At 41.8% G+C, this 26,922-nt stretch overlaps 1 protein-coding gene and 2 non-coding genes across 4 annotated transcripts; all 3 read left to right on the top strand.

Annotated features, from left to right (window-relative positions):
* Positions 1 to 15,024: 15,024 nt before the first annotated feature.
* Positions 15,025 to 15,096, top strand: trnah-gug. Its single transcript has one exon. It is a non-coding gene; the product is annotated as a tRNA-His (tRNA).
* Positions 15,097 to 16,515: 1,419 nt separating this feature from the next.
* On the top strand, positions 16,516 to 16,587 carry trnah-gug. The gene has a single exon. It is a non-coding gene; the product is annotated as a tRNA-His (tRNA).
* A 650-nt stretch (positions 16,588 to 17,237) lies between these two features.
* On the top strand, positions 17,238 to 26,465 carry clptm1l (CLPTM1 like). Of its 2 annotated transcripts, none has more exons than XM_037093593.1 (18): positions 17,238 to 17,447; positions 18,480 to 18,719; positions 18,821 to 18,915; positions 19,214 to 19,403; positions 19,695 to 19,870; positions 19,966 to 20,044; positions 20,460 to 20,577; positions 20,691 to 20,785; positions 21,234 to 21,318; positions 21,927 to 22,030; positions 22,147 to 22,212; positions 22,672 to 22,722; positions 23,079 to 23,161; positions 23,252 to 23,286; positions 23,449 to 23,504; positions 24,096 to 24,140; positions 24,241 to 24,356; positions 24,437 to 26,465. In XM_037093593.1, exons 2-18 carry the CDS (start codon positions 18,555 to 18,557, stop codon positions 24,519 to 24,521), a joined length of 1,644 nt encoding a protein of 547 aa, XP_036949488.1. In that variant the 5' UTR covers positions 17,238 to 17,447; positions 18,480 to 18,554; the 3' UTR covers positions 24,522 to 26,465. The 2 variants fall into 2 exon arrangements, with proteins under 2 accessions (XP_036949488.1, XP_036949489.1); XM_037093594.1 differs by lacking the exon at positions 17,238 to 17,447 and adding an exon at positions 17,507 to 17,725.
* The last annotated feature ends 457 nt before the right edge of the window (positions 26,466 to 26,922 follow it).

The following is a 26,922-nucleotide window of genomic DNA, read 5'->3' as shown; positions in this document are numbered from 1 at the left end:
ATCATACAAGGACAATTTGAAATTTCTTAGACTTATCAACTTGTTCAAGCAGATGTCCACCATCTAGACACACAAAGGCTCACTTACAGCATGTACACGCTTTGAAAAGTATGAAGAAGAGTGTGCGTGTGCGCGCCCGTGTGTGTGTGTGTGTGTGTGTGTGTGTGTGTGTGTGTGTGTGTGTGTGTGTGTGTGTGTGTGTGTGTGTGTGTGTGTGTGTGTGTGTGTGCGCACCCTGGTAAAATTGAACTGTCATGGCCAGAATGGGCACTTTGATCATTTTGTGTTCACAGGAGAGGAGTGGAAAAGAATGTAGAACACTTGAGCAGAGAAAAGGGAAAGCAGAGGAGAAAGGAGAGGAAGGAAAAGGGAGAGGAGAAGAGATAAGGAAACGAACAAAAGGACAGATGAGGACATAGGACAGGGAAAGGAAAAGAAAGGAGGTGAGACAGAAACCAATATAATGGTGGGAGGGAACTGAGGAGGGAAGATGGGAGGAGGGGAGAGAATGAAGGAACAGGAAAGAAAAAAAGAGAAAAAGGAGGCGAGTAAAGAGGAAAGAAAGAAAGAAAGAAAGAAAGAAAGAAAGAAAGAAAGAAAGAAAGAAAGAAAGAAAGAAAGAAAAAGAAAGAAAGGAGGAGATGAGAGAAGAAAAGACAGAAGATGAAAGAAAAGAAAAAGAAAAAAAGAAAATTGGACAGGAAGAGTGAAGAAAAAGTTGAAAAACAAATTTAATGAAAAAGAAAAGAAGAAGAAAAAAGTGAGGAAGGAAGAGTTTGGCAGAGGAAAGGAAAGGAAAGGAAAGGAAAGGAAAGGAAGGGAGAAGAGGAAAAATGTTGAGAAGCTGAGTGGAAAGCAAAGCAACATAGAGATGAGACGCCAGCAAAGGAAAGAGACGAAAGGAAAGGAAAAGAGGAGAGGAGAGGAAGGGAGAAAAATGTAGAACAGTTCAGTTGAAAGGAGAGCAAAGCGGGTGTGAGATGAGAGGAGGGGGAAACTGAATAAAAAGGAGAGAAGGAAATAGGTATGAAAATGAGGTGAAGGAATGAGCATGGGAAAGAAAAGACAAGAAAAAAAACGCAACAATGGAAGAAAGAAGAAAGCGACGATGAGCGAGAGAAGAAAGAAACAAGGGCGAGGACGAGGAGAGGAGACAGAAAGAGGGGATATTGATAGAAGGAACGGATAAGGGATGAAAGCCTTCTTTCACTGAGTGATGAGGATGTACTCACATCACACGCCACTTACCCAGGATTCATAGCGTGAGATGAGTTCCCAGCATCCCTTTCATCTCCACAACACCCAGTAGTGGTCTATCAGGGAAAAAAAAAGCCTGGGGAGACACTCAGCCGCAGACAGTCACACATGTGGACACACGCAGAAACACAAACACACACAGACACACACACTAACAGACAGCTGGGAAAAAGACACACTCAGGCCTGGGTCATTGTTCTTTTTCTTCCTATACACTCACACAGGGAAAAAAAAAAGAAACAATCATCCCCACATGTAATATTTCCGTCTGATTTCTGTGTTCCCAGTGTTCACACGCAAACGCACCAACAGAAACGCACACTGGAGGAAAAAAAAAAAATGTGCAAACAGTCACTACAAAGTGGTCAGCTGTCCCAACGTATCCGCCGTGATCACAGGAGCCGCTCGGTGCCGCGGCGTTTGATTTCTCAGTTGGCAAGGTTGTGCCACAGCAGTGTCTCACAGTCTTCACAAGAACACAAAGCAAGTGTGTGTGTGTGTGTGTGTGTGTGTGTGTGTGTGTGTGTGTGTGTGTGTGTGTGTGTGTGTAAAAAAGAATCAACACTTGGGGAAATATGCTCATTCCCTCTCTGGTGGAGAGGTAGATGAGGCGATCGATGCCAGTCTAGTCTGTATGCTAAGTACGAGGCTACAGCCAGCAGCTTACCTCGCTCTGTCCAATGGGTGACATCATTCACCTGAGACCACCTCTGGAGCTCTATCATACCGACGCGTATCTTATTCATTTCATTCTGCGCAGTTGCCAGGCGACCGACGGAGTCTCCAGGAAGTACCGATCTCAGCGTGGGGGGGAAAAAAAGAAAAGTCTAGCCAGGGTCCAAAATTAGCACGAGCCACTAAAATAAATAAGGTCAGCTGCAATTGGCTGATTTGCTGAATTTGGCCTTCTTCAATACAAACTCTCGTCACTACAACACGAAAGCGGATCTGTTTCACGTCAACTCTGCCAATAATTCCTTGATTGACCCGTCATCGTTGTGGTTATATGCCCGAAGCAAACCCGAAATTTCAATTTATCCCATAGTATTTTACGTTCACGAAATGTCCACAAAGCCGTGCGCAAAGCGTGCTCTTGCTCTGCGCCTCCTGTTAAGTAGTAGTTATATAGCAATTACCTTACAGCGCCGCCTTCTCTGTTTTATCCAAATTATTTATTTACAACAAGTATTCCTTAGTTTAGTATCCACACATCGTTTTAGTATACATTTTTATAAACATATATTTATTTAAAAAAAAGTCAGCGAGAGAGAAGCCCGAGCCCGACCCGACCCGACCCGAACGTAATGATTGACATTTTAGGCCCGACCCGACCCGAATTTCGGGCCGGCTCGGGCTCGGGCTCGGGCTCGGGCTAAAGATCTTACCTCTAGTTATATGTGCTTTATCTAGCTAGCTATTCGATAAGCCTGCTATCCCTAAAACAAAAGCCCATTTTCCAGAGGACCCCACTGGTTTTCTGGCCTTAACTATATTTGGTCTCAATCTCAAGGCCCCATTTCAAAAGCTGCAAGCCAACCAGCTGTTCTGACCAATGCTCCATTCCACTGAATGGGCCTCCCAACGTTCGGTGGTCAATTATTTTTGTGTAATTGACCTTTGCTAAGCATATTTGACCGCTTTCAAGGAAAGTCGCCTTTTTGCCTCTGATTCACATATTTCGTAGCACTCCACAAGTAGTCCGGTCACTTATCAACCCAGCATATTCACTCGCTGATGTGTAGCCTACTTCATATCGGGGAAAAAACGTACTCCTAGGCCACTAGTATGGATGAGTTTCACATTAACTTTAATATTTTTGGAAAATACGGGTTGTCGTCAGCAGTCAGGAAAATAAAAAGAGAGGAAAGCAGCGAAGAGGGAGAAGCCAAACGGCACAAAGCTTTGGATGACAGAGACGTGGATAAAATAGGAGGATCAACATGAACTGAACACCAAATGTCAGTTTTAAAAGACTGGTTAGAGGACTTGAATTTCAGCGGATGATTGATCGATTGAGCTGTGTTCTAAAGAATGTTCTGTTCAATGTCTTTGTCATCGGCTTGGCGGACTATATTTCTCTGCTGAAAAACACTATGAAAGGTAACAAATTTTAAAAAGACACACTGTGTGAAGTTTTTTTTTCATGTTGGCAAGTAGCCTTGTAATAAGTAGTGTATGGAACGGTGGTCAGTGACTGCCCTTCTATACATGATCCCTTACATACTGTAGCTTCATATATAGGTGAACTGGTATGAAAGTGGTATCAGCTTTCTCCCTTAACTCTCCATTTTTTGCTTTTATCTTAAGCCTTAAAGTTTGTTTACTTTCTTCTGTCTTGCTCACTTTTTTGTCGCTAAAATAAATTACACATATCATTTATATATCATTTATCAGGAGATATACTGTCACATTTGCACAGAAAGCAGAAACCAATTTCCTGTTGTGTTAATTTTCTCTGTTTGAGAGGGCACAGATTTCCCCTGTGTTCATTTCCCAACTGTGCTTGTGTCTATGTGTGTGTGTGGGGGGGGGGTTGTGGGTGGGTGTGTTTACAGATTGTAACTACACTCTTGGCTGCCCCAGCGAGAGAACATCAGATGTCTCTCCATCTCTCCGCCGCTATCTCTCGCCTGGTGCATCTGTCCCTTCGGCCCTCCATCGCGCCTTCCCTCCGCGAGCCACCCGTCTCTGCATCGCCGCGGCGTCGAGAGCCACTCCATCCAAATTGACACACATGTCGAGAACGAGAAGATTGGGAGCCGAGGGAGAGGGGAGATGGGCCAAAGGGAAAAAGAGAGGAGGGAGGGGGGGAGTAGGGTGGGTCTGTGGAAGGAGAGGTGGCAGAGGAGAGGCACAGCTGAGGGTGAGAGAGGAGAGGGGGAGATCGAGAGTCCAACGGTCTGTGAAAGTGTCAAAGTCACATCTGAGTGAAGCCTCAGTGGAGCGAAAGAGCAGAGGCTTCGAAAAACAAAGGGAAAAGATAGAAAGAGGGTAAAGGAGAGTGCAAATGAGTCTCCGTCTACCTGTTGGTTTTTTTAATGCGCGTTTTGAATGTGCCCCCACACCTATGCCTGAAAAGAAAATATACCTTAAGTTTGCAAAAAAAAAAGGTTTTGTCTTTTATTTCTGACAGTGAAATGCGCAGCACTGATGTTTTGCTGCCACCTGCTGTTCCATCCCATCTCTCTACTTTAAAGCTCAAGAAGAATGCATCTTTTTATTTCTGTCAAAGGCAGGGGGGAAAAAAAGTCAGCTGGGTGACTGATACCATATTCCGACATTTTCTCATGAGGAGGAACAGTCTGACAGTGTTTACGCACATCTTGGGCTCATTTCTTCAACGGCAGCTAACGCATGCTAACGCTAAGGAGACTGAGAGAGGAAGAAATCTGAGGAAATATTAAAGGTATTTGAAAAATGATTACATTTTTGTGCTATATTATTTGGATTAAGCTGCATAACCAGGCGGTGGTATCATTAAAACTCACAGCATGCTTCATCCACTTATCGCACATTAAACCACCAATTTAACCTGCTGCGAGTACATGTGGACAAACTAGATGGAGAAGGAGAGCAAAAGGAAAGTGAGTTGACTGGTGCTTTGAAGAGTTCCTGCTGTTGTGCCTGGAGGTGACATTGCCTCGTGTGTGTGTGTGTGTGTGTGTGTGTGTGTGTGTGTGTGTGTTGGGGGGAGTGTTTGGTCTCTCAGATCACTACTGGAATAGATGGCTGACAAGTCAAATGAGGCTATGTCCATCCTCTGATCTTCTCTCCTTTTCTACTTTCCTTTTTCTCTCCATCGCTCTCTCTCTCTCTCTCTCTCTCTCTCTGTCTCTCTCTCTCTCTCTCTCTCTCTGTCTCTCTCTCTCTCTGTCTCTCAGCTCACTCTCTCAGCTGTGCGACAGATAATTGACATATTATCAGCCAATGACCTTGTGTCGCAGGCGAATCCCCACCAATTAAAAATTGGGCCATTTCCTTGTCAACCCTGCATAATGGAAATTCATACGGTCCACAATCTAAATGAGCCAGCCACACATACTCGCACTCATGCACACACACACACACACACACACACACACACATATTCATGCAAACATGCAAACACACACCTGCACACTCACACACCTAAAGGTAATTGTGTGATAATAAATGTCCCCCTATGCATTAAGCCGAGCATGTCGAATACCAGCACGAGTGGAAAGGCCCATAAGAGCCAAACGGAATGATGCACACAGAGAGGTCAGTGTGTGTGTCTGCATGTGTGTGTCTGTGGTTAACCTTGGAGGACAGTAGAAGGGTATCCAACTAACTTCTCAACTCGCTCAATCACAAAGAGACAGAGCGAGGGTGGCTGCAGCGCGACACAGAGAAAGAAAAAGATGGAGCGAGACAGACGGAGAGTGACAGAGAGAGAGACACTGTGACAGAGACGGAGGATGACGCAGGAAGACAGATTGAAAGAGGTTAAAGATTCAGATAGACGGCGAGAGAGCGGGGCAAAGAGGGAGAGATGGGACAAATTAAAAGGATGAGTGTGGGAGAGTGACAGCGTCAGAATCAAGAGGGAAGGGGAGAGAGGAGAAAGGACAGGAGAGGGCAGTCAAGCAAGAAGAAAGGGAAGGGTTTGTATAAGGATCTTTGGGCAGAAAAGAAGGGAGGGAGGGGAGACGAAAGGAAGGCAGGCAGGTGAGAAGGAAGGAGGGGAACCCAACTATTTATGTTTAATCAACCTAACCATGTATTTTAGTTCCCTAAAGCTAAGCATGTATATATGTTCTTAAAACCTAATCAAATATTTTGATTCCCTCAACCTAACCAAGTTTTTTGGTTCCCTACACATAAGCATGTATATTGGTTCCCTACACCTAACCAAATGTTTTAGTTCCCTAAACCTAACCAAGTATGTTTGTTTTTAAACCTAACCAAGTAGTTTAGTTCCCTTGACCTAACTACACACTTAAGTTCCCTAAACCTAGCCACATATATTTGTTCTTTAAACCTAACCAAATATTTTGGCTCCCTGAACCTAAATACATTTTTTTGGGTTCCCTAAACATAACCAAGTCTTTTAGCTCCCTAAACCTAAACAAGTTGTTTGGTTCCCTAAACCTAACCAAGTTTAACTGTTCTTTAAACCTAACTAAATATTTTAGTTCCCTAAACTTAACCATGTATATGTGTTCCTAAGCAAGTCTGTTTTTGTCACCTACACCTAACCAAACACAGAAAATTGAGGAGAAAAGGAAAATAATAAGTGAACTTTGTGACTCAGCAATCAACTATCTCTCTCCAAGAAGTTTGCTGCATTAAAACTGTGGTTTGGAATCAAAATACAGTTTTCCAGGAGTCTCGCACCGTCATGTGATGTGTGTACACAACAGTGTTCCTTGACAATTGCAAAGAAGCCATTATTCCCCGTCATCATTGTTACAAGAAAACACGTGGACTGCCAGAATACAGCCTGCCTATAGAAGCCGCGGGTTACTGTCACCACTGACAGAGAGGGTGTGATTGAAAGAAGAAGCTTCAGTAATGATTTTCAGTCGTGGCAGTAGTGCGGACCACTGCTTCCTGTGTATTTATGCAGCACTGCTGGGACACAAAAGATGCATGAAGAAATAAAAGATTTTTATGGGGAAACGTGGTCGGGAATCTGTCTTTGTTTCTGATCTACGAGCCCTCACACAATATATTCCATATTCTGCCAACCTGTTGCCTTTGTACTGAATCTTCAGCTGAAGACAAATTAGCATTTAAATGAGGCAAGTTATTTTCCCTTTTTTTTTCAAAGCCCGCTCTAAATTACCAACGCAATAGCTTTGATTGAGATGAGAGGAGGGAGACTGGTGGCTTTTTTAGTGTTATTGACCCAGAAAAGGTTGAGTGAACACGCTCAGATTCGGCAACAGCCCTGCATCAAACTCACGGCCACCCTCGCTCACAGCTGAGAGCTGCTGCTCAGTAGCCTAAAACCAGAACCGCCGAAGTTTAGCACCGAACAGCTTGACTGATGCAAGCTGTCTTGCCTAAAGGATGGCTCCAATGATTTTCAGCCTTATCTCTAAGGTGTGCGTGTCACAGAGAGATTCTTTAATGCAGCTGTACACTTGGCAGGACTTCAACCTCCCCAAATACTGCACCGGATGATGCAGTCCTGGGCTAATAAGCAGCAAGAAAGCGGCCTTTTTCCTCGAAGTTCAAATATTCCGAATGTGAAACCAGGTACTTTTGAAAATGTAGCTTATATTTAAGAACACTCAAAGTCAAGGTTGGATCTTATTTCTTATTATTATTTGCAGCCTGTGAGAGACCAGAAACACTCTTCCTATGACTTATGATTCAGGATTAGTGGAAATTTTTGCATCACAACTTTCATTTTCACAAAAAAAACTATTAAAATCATGATGTTGTGGCAGTTATCGGGGTCTGTACTAAACAAACATGATAACATTTGTAAGCCATTGCATCTCTGCAGCACTAGAGTACATTACATTAATTATAATGTCTGGTCACGTTTGGTCTTTATCAAAAAACTGCAGCTGCTGACATTTGGATATTGCACTTAGCAATATTGTGATTTTGATAATATCTGGATAAATTGTGCAGCTCTGACTGTCTGGGTCACCAGACTGTTCTCCAGCTGCCAACGAGCCAGAGGTGTTACACAGCACATCACTTACAACATATATATATAAGACAGATAAGTGTTTTTGAAAATGTGCCATACTCAGAGTCATAATTAGCTGATTAGCTAACATTAACATTGCTGGCACAAGCTAACGTGAGACAGATCGATATGCTGGACACATATTGTAGAACCGTTTTACACTGTTCCTCTCGAAACTCACAACACAGATTTCACGTGATTCCAGCGTCGTTATACTATTGGCTGCCGAACCTTGTTAGAAGCTGAAAAGTCAGAACTGTAACACAGAGATAAGCAAAACAGTCATTTATGCTTTAACATGTTTCAGTAAACATTCATGACGTGAGTAAGGTCCTTAAGTCACTGTCATAACTTCCGTAACATTAACTGACGTAACTGAAAGCAATTATTTAGTAAGAAAAGTATGATGTTTTCCTAACTAAGTAGTTTTACTTTTCTTTTTGTTTGTACCCAATCATGGCAGTCTGACATAACTAATAGCAGTCATATTACATCTTATAGCTGGCTTGAGCCTTTAGTTTGAAAGTCAAACTGGACATTGCATTTTACATGTTTTCACAAACTTGACCGTGCAGACATTCGGGTGCAAAGGTGATGGTAAAGGTTAAAGTGTGGCTTGCCTGCCTGAGTTTGAAGGATTAAGGCCACTGACCATGCTGCCATATTTGACAAGTTGGGAGCCACTGATCCCTTTTTTACATTGTCGCGGCACAACTTGGTCAAGCACCTGCACAACACAATGAGGCTCTCCTCCTCATCTGAGCAGGTGAAATGCACCGAGAAATACATGACTTGTAAGGTGAATTTGAATTTTTGACATATAAGTTGCAAGCAAACGGCCACACAGCTTCTAATTTGCATATAAGATACATTGCATTACATACATACATACATAAGATACATTTATTTTTACATTTCGGAACTAGACTTTGATCAGGCTACACTCAGCCATTGCAACTTATGATCCCTCTCCTCACCTAACTGGTGAAAAAAAAAAAAAAACATGCATTTTAGTATTTTTCTATTATGAATGTTCGACACGCAAAATATGACGTTGGTCTTGTGCAGCACATCAAACAGGAAACTTTTCATTACTGCACCTGTGATACAGGTCGACTTATCAGCCGTCATGCCGGAGAAGACTCCACAGGGTCCGCAGGGTCGGCGCTCCCCTGCTGGTGTGACTAACCTCTGCTCCACCTCCACCTCAGCTTTAATCAAAGTGCTGGAGCAGTCGGGCACATATGGGGCCTTTGTAGTTGAGTGCCACATACATGTGCAGACTTATAACCTCCCAGCAGCTGTGTGGAGCCCAAAAGACTGCAGTGGTGATTCAAAACCTTCAAAGTCTTTCGGTCGTGTCTGTGGGACCTTTGATTTGCCCTGTTATTTAATTTTCGGGTGTTTAATGCAAATGCCTCCTTGCCTCTTCGCCAGGAAATCACATTGACGCTTCTCATAAAGTCATATCTAAATTGTGTTTTTGTTTTGTTTGGTTGCATATTGCAGCTTTAATTCTAAACAGGTTGAGGGAATCATTTCGTTTCAAGCACAATAACACCTGCCTCCCCACGTGTTCGTGCACTTATCGATGTCTGTGTATACGGGTGAAACTAGCTAAATAGTGTTCAGTGTCTGACTGCGAGGGTCTGTCTCTGAGAGAATGATGATACGTCTCTGGAGCTATACATCTGTAAAAAGGCAATTTATTTGAATAAAGGGAGCGGGTCAGCAGGGTGCTCCCGACCAGAGAGGGGAGAGCAAAAAGGTGTCTTGTTAAAACCCCAAGACTGGCAATTGAAGATGTGTGGACGGGGACGCATTCTTTCTATCTGGGAGGTCATTTGGAAATGGAGTGCTGAGTAGCCTTCTCTGTGCCCCTGACTGGAAGGCTGTCTTTTTTTCCCCCTCTCTCGATTTCTCTCCTCGGCGCCCCTGACTGCGAAACTCCATAAAGAGTGATGGATGTTGATGGAGACACACAGAGTGGTGATTACGGATCATCGCGGAGTATTGAGGGAGGACGGAGACGGACAGACAGACGGACGGAAACCAAGAAAGAAGGAGACGATCGCTGGCTCAGAATGGTTAATGGCAGCATCCATCAGGTTCTTGTAAGATGGAGCTCTTGCGCCACTGAGTGGTGAAACGTTTAACTACCGCCACCAAGGTCCTGATCGAAATATGTGAGACTGTTCAAGCTATACCTGGTTAAAACGCAAATGAGTAAGACATGATATCGACTCACATTTGATTATTTGGTGTCTCTAATTAATGTGGCAATCTGAAGTCACATCTTTGTCATATGCCATACTGTGAGTGATATTACAATAGAATAAATTACAACATAACACCCACCTTCGAATAAAACAAAGAAAAGACACAGCTCAGAAAAAGTAATATATAAGGCATTACATAAACATCACAAAGTATGCTATTAAAGCACACAGATCTTTCCTTAAATGTTGAACTACTCTTTAAAATACTCCACTACTAAGTCCTGCATTCAAAATCTCACTCAAGTAGAAGTACACAATGAAAGAAAGGTTACTGTCAGAGTTATGTTATCATATAAAATAACAATATATTTTTGGGATATTTCTTAGTAATACAGGTAAGAAGTTTTTGTGTTTTGATGCCCAAAAAACACATTGGTTTAGCTCCCGTTTCTTTAAGACTCCTGCTCCTGAATACCCAGTCTGCTCTGATTGGTCAGCTCACACATGCCCGAACCAGCACCGCTTACAACAACAAGAGCATCTGTGCTAAATCCAAATCCAAGGGGCCAAACTAGCTGCTGGGCATCAAATTACACAAAAGTGTGACTTACTGTGATGTCAGTTAAAGGTGAGACTACTGATGAGGCGTTTCAGGAGCAGCGTTTTCCGCGGGAGAGAGGAGCTCCTGTTGGATAAAAACAAAAAGTTGAGTAGGTTTCCTTTAAACGCACATTTTGTGATTTGTGCCTCCGGGTTTCTCTCAGTCAAAACAACAACAAGAGGCAGTTTGATGACATTGTAAAGTAGCGTGAGATTGTGGGAGCTGCTGCCTTGATCGTGAAACGAAACATGCAACAAATGGCAACATATAATTGTTGTCCAGCATGCAGAGCAATGGAAACAAAAGTCAACAATGAAGTGGCTAGCTAGCTGATTCACTGACTTCCTTCCGCACTGTCATTCATCTAGAGTCTACGCCCGACCAAAGATCAGCACTGAGACTACTGAAACGCTCTTGAAACCAGCCAGTATCATCTTAGCTGCAACGACTCTCTATACTACAACTCTCTACGCCAACTTCACAGGCATTTTTATAGCTTCATATTATCTGAAGTGTTTCAAAATGTGATTGAGCATCGTGATGCTGTGCGTAATGGAAAATACATTTCATGTATTTCAAACTGCTAGATCTTCATCCTTCACAAACGCAGCTAGTTAGCTCGATGTTCGCAGAAGCTGGGGGTGACGGCCTCCGCGTCGCAGGAGCCTTTGGTTAAGACGAGGCAGCTGCAGGTCGCGGGTTCTTGCTGCAACCTCCATGAGCTTTCTGTGACCGTTGTGTGACCTGTGATCGTACAGCGTGACTCGATTACGTGCCTTGTACCTAAATTCTCCAATCTGAAAAGTTTCTGTGGCTGTCAAACAAATCCAGATGATCAAAAAGTACAATATTTGCCTCTGAAGTGTAGTATAAGATGGCAGGAAATGGTAGTACTCCGCCGTTGTGCTAAAGAAATACATTAACACTGGTAATAAAGCAAAAAAAGTGGCCTTAACAGATTAGCTTTTTTTATGAATAAAGTAAGAGGGGGAAGTGATTTAATGGACAGTGACGCTGCTGGCGTAACATTCCCTGACTGTGTGCTTGAGAGTCGAGAGGGAAGGAGTCCGGTCACCTTTAGTCTCAAGCTGAGTCTGAGGAGCAGTTAGAGGAATCTGCCTGAGGATCTCCGCCTGCGCTCAGGCTCACAGGGGACCGAAAAATTCTGCAATTTAGCTAATGTATGTGACTTGGGTTTCCTGAGGGAAGGGAACAAGTTCATCTCTGGTATGAGATAGGCTGAAGCCCTTTAATCACATCTGACAAGAAAATGGGCATGGAATGCATCAGGGGGAAAGTTCTGCCCTTCTCTTGGTCATATATTTAAAACGGTGCCCATTTTTTCTGCTTTGCGTTTCTACTCTTGACATACTGTTCCGCCCCAAGGCTCAGAAACACATGACTGCCTCACTTTGGGAAGTTTGAGCTTAATGCAGTTCCCTTTTTTTCCTCTTTAGGCCAACTCTTTTTGTTGATTACAATAATGGGCTGTATCTTAAAAATAAAAAACAAAAACTTGTGAAACACCAAATATTAGACTGTATGGCACACCTGCATGTTACATCTGATCACACTGATAATATCCGGTGGTAGAAGTTTTTAGATCCTTTACATTAGTCATAATGTCAATAGAGGACAACAATGTAATAAGACCCGATGTAAGTAAAGATCCTGCATTCAAAATCCTACCAAAGTTCAAGTCCATCAGTATTATCAGCAAACTTTCACGCCTAAATTTAAAACAGACAATCAGCAAAGAAGCAACCGTTAACTTCAAACTATCAGTGGCAGCTCCTAAAGAGGCTGTTGTGGCCGCTGTAGTGTCAGGCCGCACTGTCCTGCTGCTGATCTGATCGGTTGAAGTAAGCCTGTGATAGACTGCGACAGATCAACTGCCAAAGTATTTTTTGAAAGTGCCTGCCCTTGTCCGAGCGGTTTTCTCAAGGATGACTTTCTCAGGTAGTGACAGTGAGACAAACCATCTGGCTGTGGAAGCCTATTGCTGCCAGAAGAAGAAAAAGTAAAATTCTTTAAAAGCAATGCTTGAAGAAACAAATCTTTCCATGTAAGTCGTGATTATGAGATTGAAGATAAACTCGGAATTATGATAATTATGATAGAAAAAGTCACAATATTTCGATTTTATTTCAAAAGTCGCAATGATCCCAAAAAAAGTAAAAGTTATGAGACTAAAAGTCATACTATTGAGATAGAATGTCATTAAATTTAGTTTAAAAAGTCATAACTATGAGATTAAAATTTACAATTTTGAGACAAAAAAAAATCACGATTATGAGATTTAAATTCAATAATTGTGAGATACAAGTCTTACGCTTAATTAGTATCTTATTATAACTTTTTATCTGTTAATTATGTCTTTTTTTATCTCCTCATTGTGACTTACCATGGGAACAGTTTTCACCAGCTCGTGGCAGGGGACGGTCCAGTCATCCGTGCTCATGAGGCCCAAAAGGGTCGTCGACCATCTGACGGACAGGAAGTAAAAGGCGCAGTCATCGGCGCACAGGGAGCCGTGTAGGGGATGGAGCAGCACATCTCCCTCGGTGATACAGCAAAGACAGGTGGGGTCACTGTAAAGGTAGTCTAATAATATCCGGCAGCAGATTTATGAAGTGATGTTCAAGCTGGGAAACTTGCCCACGGAGCACTTCCAGGATGATGGCGCTTGAATGTACAGCTACTGTATATCCCAAATGCAATATCCCGAGAGTGCCGCTGCTCTCAGACAAATTGGAGGAGCGTGTCGACACGGCGGTGAAACACTCACCCTCTTGGTTTCGACTGCGGGGGGTCAAGGAGCGAGGCTGTTATACATGCAAGATAAGAAAACACTGAGAGATACGAGCACTTCATTAAGACTCAGGTCAGCGCCACGAGCCGGAGCTCAGAGGAGGAAGGTGAACTTGACCTTCTTTAGCACACAGACGATTAAAAGCAGATGTCATTTAAGGACAAACACTGGCTGGTTAAAAGTCACTGATTAAGTGTCACAGTGACTGTTTTTTTTAAATATGGGCAAATACAGGTGAACAAAAAGTCAGTGATGTACTCTTGTGTTTTTCCTGCCCCGAGGTCACGCAGGAGAAAGTGGTGTGAGCCGTTAAGTCAGCGACCGGTATCGAAGGTTGTTGTTGTTGTTCAGCGTCTGTCCCGTGTAACAGAGTGTTTACTATCAATATAACTCAGAAACTGATTCGGGGGGGTATTGTTATTTCTGCAATATAATACGCCCAAAGTCCTATAATAAACAGTACGTAGCTCTGTTTCTGTCAGGACGATTGGGCTGGCTGGGTAAACGTGGGCTGAAGTGAGGGGCTGGTGTTACCTGAGGAACAACAAGAGTGTGGGAAGCCAGGATAAAGAAAAAAAAAATCAGCTTATCTCCTTGTTTTGGTGTAGGAGCAAACGAGAATGAGAAGAAAAAAAGAAAGGTCTTATGCAACCAAAGCTGGATGAGATTAAAAGTATAACACTGTGAATGAGTCATATTACACTTCTATACAGATGCTGTTATTTTCATTTCAACAACACTCAGCTATTCATGACCTAAAACATCCAACACGGAAACAAATATCACTCGCCCTTACCAGACGCTAGGATTTTAGGACATTGCGTAACTCACTAATTACCTGAATTTAACTTGAAAGGGACACTCTGTAGTCTAGAGAAGAAATTCAAACTCAAAATGTTCATATTTACAATTTTAAATAGGTAATAATACAAACTCTGATTGTTATTTTGTTTGTTTATTTTTTTTTTGGATTGTCAGAGGAAGACAAGGTTCCCAGACCAATGTTTTTTTTAAGCTAGAAAGGTGGCAGGGTCCGCCACATGTAAACAAAGTAAAACAGTATGAAATGGTGTTGTCCTTTTAAGGTCAGTTAGCTTGAACAGGAAGAGGGTTTATTTATTTAGTTTGTTCAAGCATTTAGAACCAGTCTTTCTCTGCTGATTAAAACATATTCCCCAAATCTACATAGTGCACCTTTAATTTGCCAGTAAAATATAATAATATAATGAATGTAAAGTTGGTTGATTGTTTGATACCCCCAAAAAGTAAAACTCGGAGGTAACTCATGAAAATAACCACTAATTGTCAGGTTGCTAAACGTAAATGCTAAACGTGTATATTTTATTGTTTAATGACTTGGTTTACTGAAATTAGCATCAGTGGGAATTATAGCTAGACGCTGCAGCTTGTCAGTGTCAAGGACTTGGTTTTGACTGGTTGTGCTGCAGCATGGCTGTGTTTGCCAGCCGTGATCGTATAGTGGTTAGTACTCTGCGTTGTGGCCGCAGCAACCCCGGTTCGAATCCGGGTCACGGCACTCTGTTTTGAAAGCGAGCAATGAATAGAAAGACTACAATGTACATCCTCTGCAAAAGAAGAAGAAGATGATGAGAAGTGTGATGCATTGGCGAAATATAGAGACAGTCGGGTTCATCGATAGTACAGCTTCATAAGGAGAAGCAAGCAGCTCCTTCTGTGATCTTCTCACCTCTATAGATCCCTTTCACCAAGAAGAAATAGACAGAAATTAGGAAATCTTTACTGTAATAAATTTTGAAAAAAAAGAAAGACAGATGGGAAAAAAGTGATACAAGATCAGAAACAAGTAAAAGAACAAAATCAATAAAGGACAAGAAGAAGACATCACATCAGAGGAATTGAGAACAGATACAAAGATTATGGGCAGTAAAAAGAATAAAGGACAATAATTTTCCCATCTTTATATGTATTTTTCATTTCAACTCACCAATAAGATAGTAGCCTATTTAGGACTACTGTCCCTCTGGAATGTATTAAAGTTATTATTATTAGTGTGAATGCTGCATCCTAATTCTCAGGGATTAGCTGGAGACTGCATCGTCAAAAAAATGCAATTAGGCTGTTTGTCTGACACCATGAAAAGTTCACTTCAAGGAGACGTGTGTTTCTCACAGGATAGTTGTGAAACATGATGTGATAGATTAACAGTAGGTCTATATAAATTAGTTGCAACGAGTTCAACCCTGAACATCTACAGATGTAAAAGGCAACATACACACTGATTAATTGTTCTTCTGGAACGTATTAAAGTAATTATTCATTCAGCAGATTTTAGAAATCCCTTCAGCCATCAGCATTCACACTGTATATTTGCAGGAAATGCAAATGTTTCTGGCTGAGTAAAATACTTCATATATATGATATGAAATATTGGCTGCTAAAGAATCAAAAGTAATCTTTGATGACAGAAAATGTAAGACAGTAGTGTTCAAATTGTACATGTATGTATGTACTGTCTACTACTGTATAGATATTCAGCACTTTTTGTGATAACTGGAAATGTGATTGATGCAGCATGCAATCTTCAAAGTAACCCGTAGCCTAACTAAAAGTTATATTGCAATATTTGTGATGGAGTGAAAAGTACATGTGCCTCCAAAATGTCCTGGAGTGAAAGTGTCAAGCAGCAGAAAACAGATAGGGCTACTGAAGTACAATTACCTCAGTGTTGTGTAAATGTAGGCTGCTGAAGAGAAAAGTACAAACATTTGAGCCTAAAAACAAATAAGAACTACATGTATCTCTAATTTACAGGATATACAGCAGGGTGAGGTCATATTTCTGCTGGCAAGTTGTTGACTTTTGACATTAGAGCAAATGTGTAACTGTGTGTTCAGGTATTCATTTGTCTGTGGTAGAACATAGGGGCGTAACATGTATCGTAACTGCTCCGTGACGTCTCCACGACAGATGGCCAGCCGTGATCGTATAGTGGTTAGTACTCTGCGTTGTGGCCGCAGCAACCCCGGTTCGAATCCGGGTCACGGCAGTCTATTTTAGGGGGGGGTTGCATTCGCATACAACGTTACAGTCTGTATCTGTCATATAACAGAGTGGTTTAAGAAACACTCGGTCTGACGAGGTTAAAAAAAATACCGAATGTTTTATAAAAACAAGACAGGTACAAAGAGGGAGTTCAATGATCTGTATGTATTGTACATAATTCATCAGTTATTTTGCAGATTTTAAGCTCATATACTTAAGACTTACAGTCTAAATTAATTGTGAAAGGCATTGGGGGGGGTATTTGACATTACAAGGTTTGTATTAATAAGCAGATTCTCACTTTTCTCTGCCATTACCAGACCATTACATCCAGATATGATTTTAATTCAACGGATTTATTTTTTTTTTCTTAAGTTTGAACCATTCTTTCAAATTGTCTCCACAGTAGTTTGGAGTGGCTGCAAGTGGCGGAATTATTCTCTGTGGTTTCAATATCTAAACTGCAAAATGAACGAAATCTTACTTCAGAATTGATTTTAACCTAGAAATAAAATCGCTGTAAGGACTTTTATTTTTTTTTTTTTAATCATTAATTCATTTTCAAAATGAATTTCTTTACCTTCGAGCTAAATAACTGCTTTTCTCATCCTCTGTGTCTCGCTGATGTGAAGTCTCGCGTGATCGCCCCCTCCCAAAATCTCGTCCAGGAAACCAACCAGGAAGCGAACGGCGGAAATCGAAGTCCACCTCACGCTTTCGGCTTTCAATTTCTGACGGGACGTGTTGTTGCCTGAATGGAAAGGACAGCCGAGTAGAAAGCAGATGTCTTCAGCTGAAAACGGCGGTGGAGGGTTTTGAAGAAACGATGTCGTCGCGTCTTGCCGCCCGGCGGGCTCGGTAAAAGTGAGTGTACGGATAGCCAGCCAATGATCCATAGCTGAGAGTGTCCTGTCACTGACAGCCTGCCACCTTAAACATCGTCCGAACGCCACTTTTACTGTATGAGACGAAATAGGGGCGATAAATACATATAAAACCTTCGACCGTGGCAACACTGGCGCTTTTATAGATGAGTCAAAAGACGGCAGCTTTCAAGAAACATTAGAAAACAAATCGTGACGAGCAAAACCAGAGAGCAGCAGCCATATGGACAAGTTGGCAACAAGCGTCTGTGAGTTCGAGTAAGTTAAAGGGCCTTAGAGTGCCTTTAGCCCAGCTACAATTAGTTATATGACAGAAAACCGATGAGGTTTTTTTTTTATTGTAGCCTCATGCAAATGAAATATCTGTGGTCTGACGAGTCTCAACTATCAGTGACTGGGCTGAGTGGTCACAACAAGTCGGCTGCAGAAATCTACGCGAGTCTCGTTTCGTCCATCAGTGTCAATGTTAGAGATGCGGGTCCCTGATTTCATGTCATCCTTTTGTTTGCAGCTGAGTGGTACAGAACTGGCCGAGCACGCTCTGGCACATGTCTTTAACCAGCCTGTGGTCTATTGCTGTTGAAAGGCAGGACAGAGACTTGCTTCATGCATGAGATCGCATTCTTGCACATCTTTTCAGAAAAAAAACAGCAAGGCTGTGGGTATTTGGACCACCCTGTCCACTGAAATCAACCCTTGAGGGAAACGTGTCTGGACATGACAGTGGTTCACAAAGCTATGTCCATAAGAAAATGTTTGGGTTTTTTCGGCGGGCACAATTCCTGTGGCCAGGCTCCACAATCTTCTGCTCAGGTGTCCTCACACTTTTGGCCATGTTTATCTATGTTGACAAGTTGGTAAGAGTCGAGGAGCGAGCCCACTGACGGACACAGTCGGCAAAGATTTAAGCCCTCATTATTGTAAAAACAAGTAAAAATAAAAAAGGCTAAACAATAAACAATTATCACCACTCTACACACTAACCCTCCATCCATGATCCCTCCATCTGCAGACATATGGCCCTGCCGCTCAGCTAACGGAAGAGGAGAGGACGCAACGACACGACGCCAGCAGCAGCAGCAGCATCATGTTCCTGAAAACATCATTCACCACCCTGATTGTGGGTGTCTTTGTGGTGTACGTGCTCCACACCTGCTGGGTGATGTACGGGATCGTGTACACGAAACCCTGCGACAGCCCCAAAGGTGACAACTGTATCACGCCCTTCCTGGCAGGGAACCCGAAACTACAGGTCAGTACTGTAGAAGGAGGGAGGGTTTTCTGTCCCACTGTCTCAGTAGTATGGCGTATACATGTAATAATGTGTGTAAAATCTGTCTTGTGCGTATCCAGTTAAGTATCTACACTGCAGTGCGCCGCAACGCAGAGGGAGGACATACCCTGATCCACAGAGAGGACAAATTTGATGTCAACAGCAAGTTCGAGAGGTTTGTGGTACTCTCACTATCTAGTCGTCTCTTTTTAGATCTGACATATGATAGAGTTTGAGACATAACGCGTCACTGTCCCTTGATCCGATCGGTTAAAGGCGCACAGAGTTGGAGTCCGGGTCTAATTCCACAGGTGGTTAATTCTTCCACATTGCACCTTTTTAAGACACTTTTTGATGTATTTTCCAAAGAAAACAGTGTTACACATCTGTAACCATTCATAATCCATATCACGCAGAAATTAAAACAAATATACCTTCCTTCTGTCCATAAACTTTCCTCCTTCTCTCTTCAGAATAGTAAACGTCTCCCTCCCTAAGAAGACGCGTAACAATGGAACCTTATACGCGCTCGTGTTCGTCCATCAAGCCGGCGTCACCCCGTGGGAGGATCCGCGACAGGTCCACCTGGTGGCTCAGCTCACCACGTACATGGTCCCTAAACCACCTGAGATCTCCCTGATATCCGGAGAGGATCAGACGCAGGTGCGGAGTCGTTTCAAAGTTCAGACCGAAAGTGAAACGCGTGTAATAAACACGTGGGTGTTTGAGGAGGAGCTTTAGGAGAAACACTGTTAAGAGGCAATTGTGAATGATTGTTTCACTGTCATTATTTGTCCATTATAGAAAAGAGAATTTTGTTTTTGTATGATGTCTAGATAGTATATTTAAGCAGGTATTTTGAGTGATGTTTGTTGTTAATATATGTAACATCTCTCCAGAGGAGTTTGGTAATTTGATTCAAGAGGAAAAGACTTTGTTTATTTGATCACACAGAGTCAGAAAGAAGAACCACAGCAGAAGAAACGGAGCAGTGGTAACCCCGCCGCAGGGGTTCCCACAGATCACCCTTCTTCCCACTGGCGCTCCCGCCTGACACTCAACATTGTCGGCGACCACTTCGTGTTCGACAGGGAATCCCTCCCCGGTGATGTCCACAGATACCTCAGAGTGTAAGATGACTCGCGCAGCCTGTCCAATTCTCGGCAAAACGTTAAATTAGGATCCAGAAGCGTCAGAGGATGTTTTTGCTTTTTCTGTGTTTCAGATTCCAAAATGGTAAGAAGATGGTTTATCTACCTCTGCTGTTTGTTGATGAGCTCAGCAACCGGGTCAAGGACCTTGTGGTAAGCCTTTTCATTGAAATAAGTACAACAACATAATATGCTGTAAATGACCAACCCTGTCAGATTTTCAAGTCCACTGTTTGTTCTGTTATCCATTGCCTAACTCAACTTGTTTAGAGGTCAAATTAAATATTTACACTCTTACCCAATGATTTAAGCTTCTTGTTGGTGTGTATTCATTGACCCCAGACATGAACTGCAGTCTGACTCAGAATAAAGTTTGTCTCAGCTAAATGTCACAGAGACAAAAAAGTATGGATGACAATAGTTAACAGCCGTTTTGAGCCATTATTCATCTAAAAATGTATGATGATCTATTGTTCCACAACCAAGCTTTGTAGAGATTTAGAGCAGATCACCAATACGTCAATAGCTGAATTTGGTTAATCGTGTGTGTGTGTGTGTGTATCTGAAGGAGATCAACAGTACCTCAATGGAGCTCCCTCTGACCATCTCTTACGATTCCATCTCTCTGGGGAGGCTACGATTCTGGATCCACATGCAAGATGCTGTTTACTCTCTGCAGCAGTTTGGTATTATAATCAATTTTTTTCACGCACACACACGCATGCACAGTCTACAAGGCTTGCACTCTAACAAAATATACATTCCTCCCTGTGCTGTCTCCCTGCTGTGTGTGTTGCAGGTTTCACAGAAAAGGATGCAGATGAGATTAAAGGAATCTTTGTCGACACCAACCTGTACTTCCTGGCTCTGACCTTCTTCGTGGCTGCCTTCCATGTAAGCCTCATTTTTCTTGACTTTTTTTTTTTTTTCTTGATTCTTACAGCCGGCACATAAAGTCAGCATAAAAGTTCAGGCGATAAAGGTTCCTGCAAGCCTAAAATTCTAAAGTTGCATAACCTTCAAACACACTATAATTGGTTATTGAAGCAGCAGGAAGATGGTGGTGATGACGGCATTTTCACTTTAAGAGTTAAACATTTGGGAAACAATGTCCATCAGGTTTAAGCACCAAGCAATCAGTGATGTAAACACAGTTTCCAGCTGTCCATAGTCCTTGCTCTGTCAGCTCAGAACAGCCGTTGAATGCAACAGTTTCACTATAACATAACATGAGCATATGTCTGGTATATCTATAGTCTAGTCACTAGAATAAAAAAAGTTAAAGAAGCACTGAGATGCACTAATTATAAATCTTTCATATGTTTTATTTGATTTTTTTTAGCTCCTTTTTGACTTCCTGGCGTTCAAGAATGACATCAGCTTCTGGAAGCAGAAGAAAAGCATGGTGGGAATGTCCAGCAAAGCAGGTGGGTAACTTCCTTCTCCTGAAAAACACAGAAACGCATGTAAAGCAAAACAGATGACAAAGTTGGAAAAAAAATCTGTAGAATCAGCGGCACACTATACACACCTGTTTTGACTGGTTCATCAGAGCAAGTACAGCAGAGCGTATGTAACTGTCAGTCCTTTCAGAAAAAATGTGTAAAACAATTGAATCCACGACAAACCAGGCATCAGCGATGAAAGTGTTGTTGTGTAATCTGACTCAGTGAGTCTGGACTGCTGGGCGGCCAGATGTTGCGTTCTGCTTCCTTCTGCTCTGTAACAGAAGAAGGGATGCTCTTACATGCTTTTCTGGCTGGTATTGGTAAGATCCAACCATCTGCAGAACGCTGCTGAGCAATATTTAGCCCAGAGCTGTGTAAGAAAGAGGCCCACACTGCTACAACTTGAGGATTCTGAGTAGTTTTTATAATTGTTCGGCCAGCTTTAGCACGGTGAGACAGCAATGACATCAGTGATACGACGCTTCGAAACTGTGGATTACAGGATTGAAATCTTGACTAACAGTAACCGAGGCAAAGCCGTCACGGTGCAACATGTCATGTTAGCGTGTTTTGTTTTGTTTTTCCAGTGCTCTGGCGATGTTTCAGCACCATAGTGATTTTCCTCTATCTGTTCGACGAGCAGACCAGCCTGCTTGTCCTCATACCTGCTGCCATCGGCTCCATGATTGAAGTGAGCACACAAAGATAAAGAATACAGACACACCTGAGAACTTCAGTTGACCTTACATTATCACTCTGCTTTGCAGTTCCGTTCACTTTTTTTTTCTTCTTTTTTTTTCATCGCAGGTGTGGAAAGTGAAGAAGGCCTTCAAGATTCAGGTGTTCTGGAGAGGAGGCAAACCAGAATTCCAGGTGTGTGTATGTGTGTGTGTTAGTCCTTGATCATTTTTCTGTCATCTCTCATTTATTTTTTTTTTTACAGCTCATTACAAAACAACTCTTTCTTCAGTAGGTTGCTCGACACTGTTTTACTGCTGGTTGGTAGTAAATCCATCAGCACCGTGTCCTCTAGCTCCTGCGCACTGATAATTCATTCCATTTTCCCCGCTGCTGTATTAAAAGCTCTCTGCTAAATTGCCGTGGGTCAAAACAGAAAAGCGCCATGCATGTGCCGGAGTGCGTCATTTTAACAGCCACGATGAAGAAAAATGTTTTTTTTATGCAGTTGCATCGGCAGGATTACACATCTGTAATAGATAAAATGATTGGCCTTGTTGGCTTGATTGGCTCTTTTGGCTGCAGCATTTTCCCATATTTCGGGGCCACTAACCTCTACAATGTGTGTGTGCGTGTGTGTGTTTTGTGGAACAGTTTGGGAAACTGGATGAATCAGAGAGGAGAACAGAAGAGTACGACACACTGGTAAGACCTGACACAGTCATACGTGCATAGACAGTACAATGCAAATTAAAAACCGTAAGTGTTGAGACAGGAAATCATCATTAAAGCCCTAAGGGTTAGGGTTAGGGTACCTAAGCACTAACACACACACATACACATACAGGGTTAGGGTACCTAACCCTAACCCAATTTAAAGGGAATTCTTTATAGGGTAACTTCAACCAAAACACAAGAAACCTCATTTAACCACAGCCTCGGAGGTATCCGGCATTGTAAGGATAGGATTGTTGCCATGTATTAACTTGAGTCATTCTGATACTGGACAGTATATATGATGTTGTAACTGTATTTCTTATGTGTGTTGTGTTTCTCCATAGGCCATGAAGTATCTCTCATACCTCCTTTACCCCTTGTGTATCGGAGGGGCTGTGTACGCGCTAATATTCCTCCGATATAAGAGGTAAGAGTCTGTACATTTATGTACTGTGATTACTATTTATGTGGTACTGATGTCGCTTTTCCTTCATCTGTTTCTCTGTGTCTCTTCCAGCTGGTACTCATGGTTGATCAACAGTTTGGTCAACGGTAAGATTAAAAAAAAAAAGAAATCTCTTCACACTTTGGATCAAAACAGCATTTTACAAACATACAAACCAGTCGTAGAATTATGAGTTGGTTACTTGCTGGTGCCGTCGATTTCCATTGTGTGATTGAAAAGGCTTTTCACCGTGTTCTTGACCATTCCAGGTGTGTACGCGTTTGGCTTCCTCTTCATGCTTCCTCAACTGTTTGTCAACTATAAGGTCAGTTCATAATCGTAAACGTGAGTGTGGGTATGGTCTTACTTTTAATAAAAATGCACAATGTGGTAACGGACAAAACAAGAGTTTTCCACCTGACTTTTTAGTTCTTGCTGCCCTCCTCTTTTCCTTGTCTGCGCAACATATCTCGTCATCTGTAGATCAGTGGAATAATGCGACGCCATGATCTTGTCATCTTCGTGCTTGCGTGTCCTCATATGCGCGCATGGGATAAACAAATCAGAGACAAAAAGAAAAACAGCACTGTAGTGCGAGTAGTGGGTTAAAAAGATTCCATAGGAAACCTTTTAAATGTCCAGTTTGTGGGATTTAGTGCCATCTAGCTATGAGGTTGCAGATTACAACCAACTGAATATCCCTCCCTTTATAAGCCTGTAGAACATACAGTGGCCTTCAGGTAACTAATATTTTATTTTTGTCACTATACCTCCTAAATTCTACAGACTGCACCAGATCTTCTAGGAAAGCTAGCCAAAAGAATGCAATTGTTCTGATATTGCCTCGTTTTTGATTTGATTTGATTTGATTTGATTGACTGATTTTGTCTTTCAAACATCCCACTGATCTATGCAGCTGAAATCTGTGGCCCACCTCCCCTGGAAAGCCTTCATGTACAAGGTGAGAACTGTAATTTTTTAAATGACTATCCTTTTTAGTGATTGGTGCACTTTTTTTTTGTATAATTGTTAATTGATTGTCATCTCTTGTTTGTTGTCAGGCGTTCAATACCTTTATCGACGATGTGTTCGCCTTCATCATCACCATGCCAACGTCCCACAGACTGGCATGTTTCAGAGACGATGTGGTGTTTCTCGTTTACCTCTACCAGAGATGGTACGCACGCGCGCACACACAGGTAACCAACTAAATATACAACAGTATCCAAACCTGAAACTCTCTCTTCTCCTCCACAGGCTCTACCCAGTGGACAAAACAAGAGTAAATGAATATGGAGTTTCTTACGACGAAAAACCCAAAGGAAAGACTCACAAGGACTAAAAGAGGAAAAGACGGGTTATTGGCTTCCATGGTCTGGTATCTGCGGTGTTTTGTCTTTGGTCCAGTGGTATGAGCTGAGCTGGTTTAACAGTCCAGCGACACCTGGACAAAGATTTTTTTCTGTTTATGGTCAGTTAGGTGTATCGACATCCTCGCGGTGTTTGTGTTCTTCACCTCGCCCCATAGTGCAACATGTGAAGAGATTTACATCTGCGTATCTGTCTTTTGCCGTCTAGAAGGGTAAACTAACGCAACTACCTGGGGGGGAAAAAAGAGTTTTTGATGGGTGCAAGTGGCTGAGGACTTCCTTCACGATTGCAACTGTGTCTACCGCAGGTCAGACATTTGTGGCAAATCCCAGCCCTCTCAGCCATAAATTCAGCTCTTCCTTTTTTTCCCAAACATGATGTCAAGGCATTCCATTCCATTTAGTTTATTTTTTTTTCTTTTTTGGGGGGGGAGCTTTAGATGTCTGCTAATACTAAATACTGATTATGACACACTCAACAAGAGAAGAATCAGATTTTTAACACTGGGATGGGCTCCCATTTTAAGCTGAAGTTTCCTCTTGTTGAACCAATGTAGATGTTTTATTTTCAGAAATTTTATTGCATTGTCAAAAGAAAGGGATTATTATTTTAAACATGTCGATGTCAAAATTCCAGTAAACTGAAAGGGTTGATTTTGAGGAGGGTCTAATTCCGTCTGCTTTGAGGAACAAAAGTCTAAATGTACTGATTTTCCATATTTTTATTCAATGTAATTCCATAAGTGCAAAGCCCGATACAACAGAGCTTTCCCTATGTGTCCCCAATCGTAATCATGGCTTCGATGTTGGAAACTGGTTGTCACGGTAACTGTGATGCTATTAAGCAAAGGTTGACGTCGCTGACATACGTGGACAACAACTGGATGTGTTGTTTGCTCAGTTACTGTAAATATTGCTGACACAGAATGTGAGCGCTTTAATTATATTCAATTAATGCTGATTTTAAAGCATCAATATGTAAATACGCCAACATTTTTATCCTGAATTCTCGTGTAGACAAAGCTGACACACTCGTTGACAAATTCCAGAATGTCAGACAAAAGTGAGAACATATGCAGAATACACGCTTGAAAACGAAAATGAAAGAAATAAGGTAATTGTCAGCATATGAAATACAAAACTTTAATTTTAAGACGTTACTAATGTACTCCCCACCTGTGCTCATATGACGGCTGTAATGGAAGCAATGGAGACGATTCCAGTTTGTTGCCCTGGTGAAGGGGACGAATTGCTGGAGCATTACAGAATCTTGAGTTGCATTAGAAGCAGAAAGACGATTATTATTTGTTGCCACGTTAGATCGGGACGAACATTTTTGAATGTAACGCTGGATGCTGTTGAGGGGAACTGTCCGCTCTGTCCGCTTGTTTAATGATGCTGACTTTTATTACACTGTAACACAGGAGGGTGCCACTGAAACGCCACACTGTCAACTCCGCCCAGTCTAGTTTTTGTAGTTTTACCTGCTCGAGTATTTTTTACATATCAGGGCCAAGAAAATACGTCAGTGCCAAATGTGAGAATGATTCTCGGGGGGGCTTTGTATGTTCATTGTAAATGGTCCATCTTATGTTTTTAGACCGATGCTGACATTGAGGGGGGAAACAGTGAACAGTAAGACTTGAGAAAAGTATTACAACATCTGGACTTTGAGTCACTTTTTTTTTGTCATACTTCAGTTTTTTTGTTTATTTTTTTGAATAGAAAGACTACATGGAATGAGCTGAGTCCATTTTCACATATCAGGGTAAATTAGGTTTATGTGATTATGTTAAGATCCAGTGCAAGTTTTCTCTGTACATGCAGCCTGGCGAAATTTGCCTTATAAGGGTTTTACTTATTGTAATGTTTGTGTTTTTAAATTGAGATGAAATAAACTTGACTGACTGAACACATCATTTGCATTGGATTTATTACATGTAGATATATTGCTTCTGTATGTATTTCACAATTCAGTTTTAAGTGATAAGGGCAATAGGAACTGAACAAAGCATGCATAATGAGTATAATAATATATAAATATATATATAAATATATCTATATAATATAAAAATAAAGATAAAGATTAAATAATGTATACACTTGAATGTGAATACAATAAATATACACTGCTCAAAATTAGACAGGGATACTGGGTTATGGGTGCATATGTGCACGTTCATGGATTTACGGTGTAAGTCAAATGAAATGTGTTGCTTCATTTTTGGGGGCCAAGAATATTCACAAAATGCAAAATAAAAACTATGAAGAAAAAAGTGAAACATTAAAATATCACAATATCCCCAACAAATTTTGAGCAATGTATTTGAATTGGCTTTGGAATTTGACAACTATTTTTATTTTCCATTTATT

The sequence above is a fragment of the Acanthopagrus latus genome, chromosome 3 (genome assembly GCF_904848185.1).
Source record: "Acanthopagrus latus isolate v.2019 chromosome 3, fAcaLat1.1, whole genome shotgun sequence".
NCBI lineage: Eukaryota > Metazoa > Chordata > Actinopteri > Spariformes > Sparidae > Acanthopagrus > Acanthopagrus latus.
This window is presented reverse-complemented; position numbering and strand designations above follow the sequence as displayed.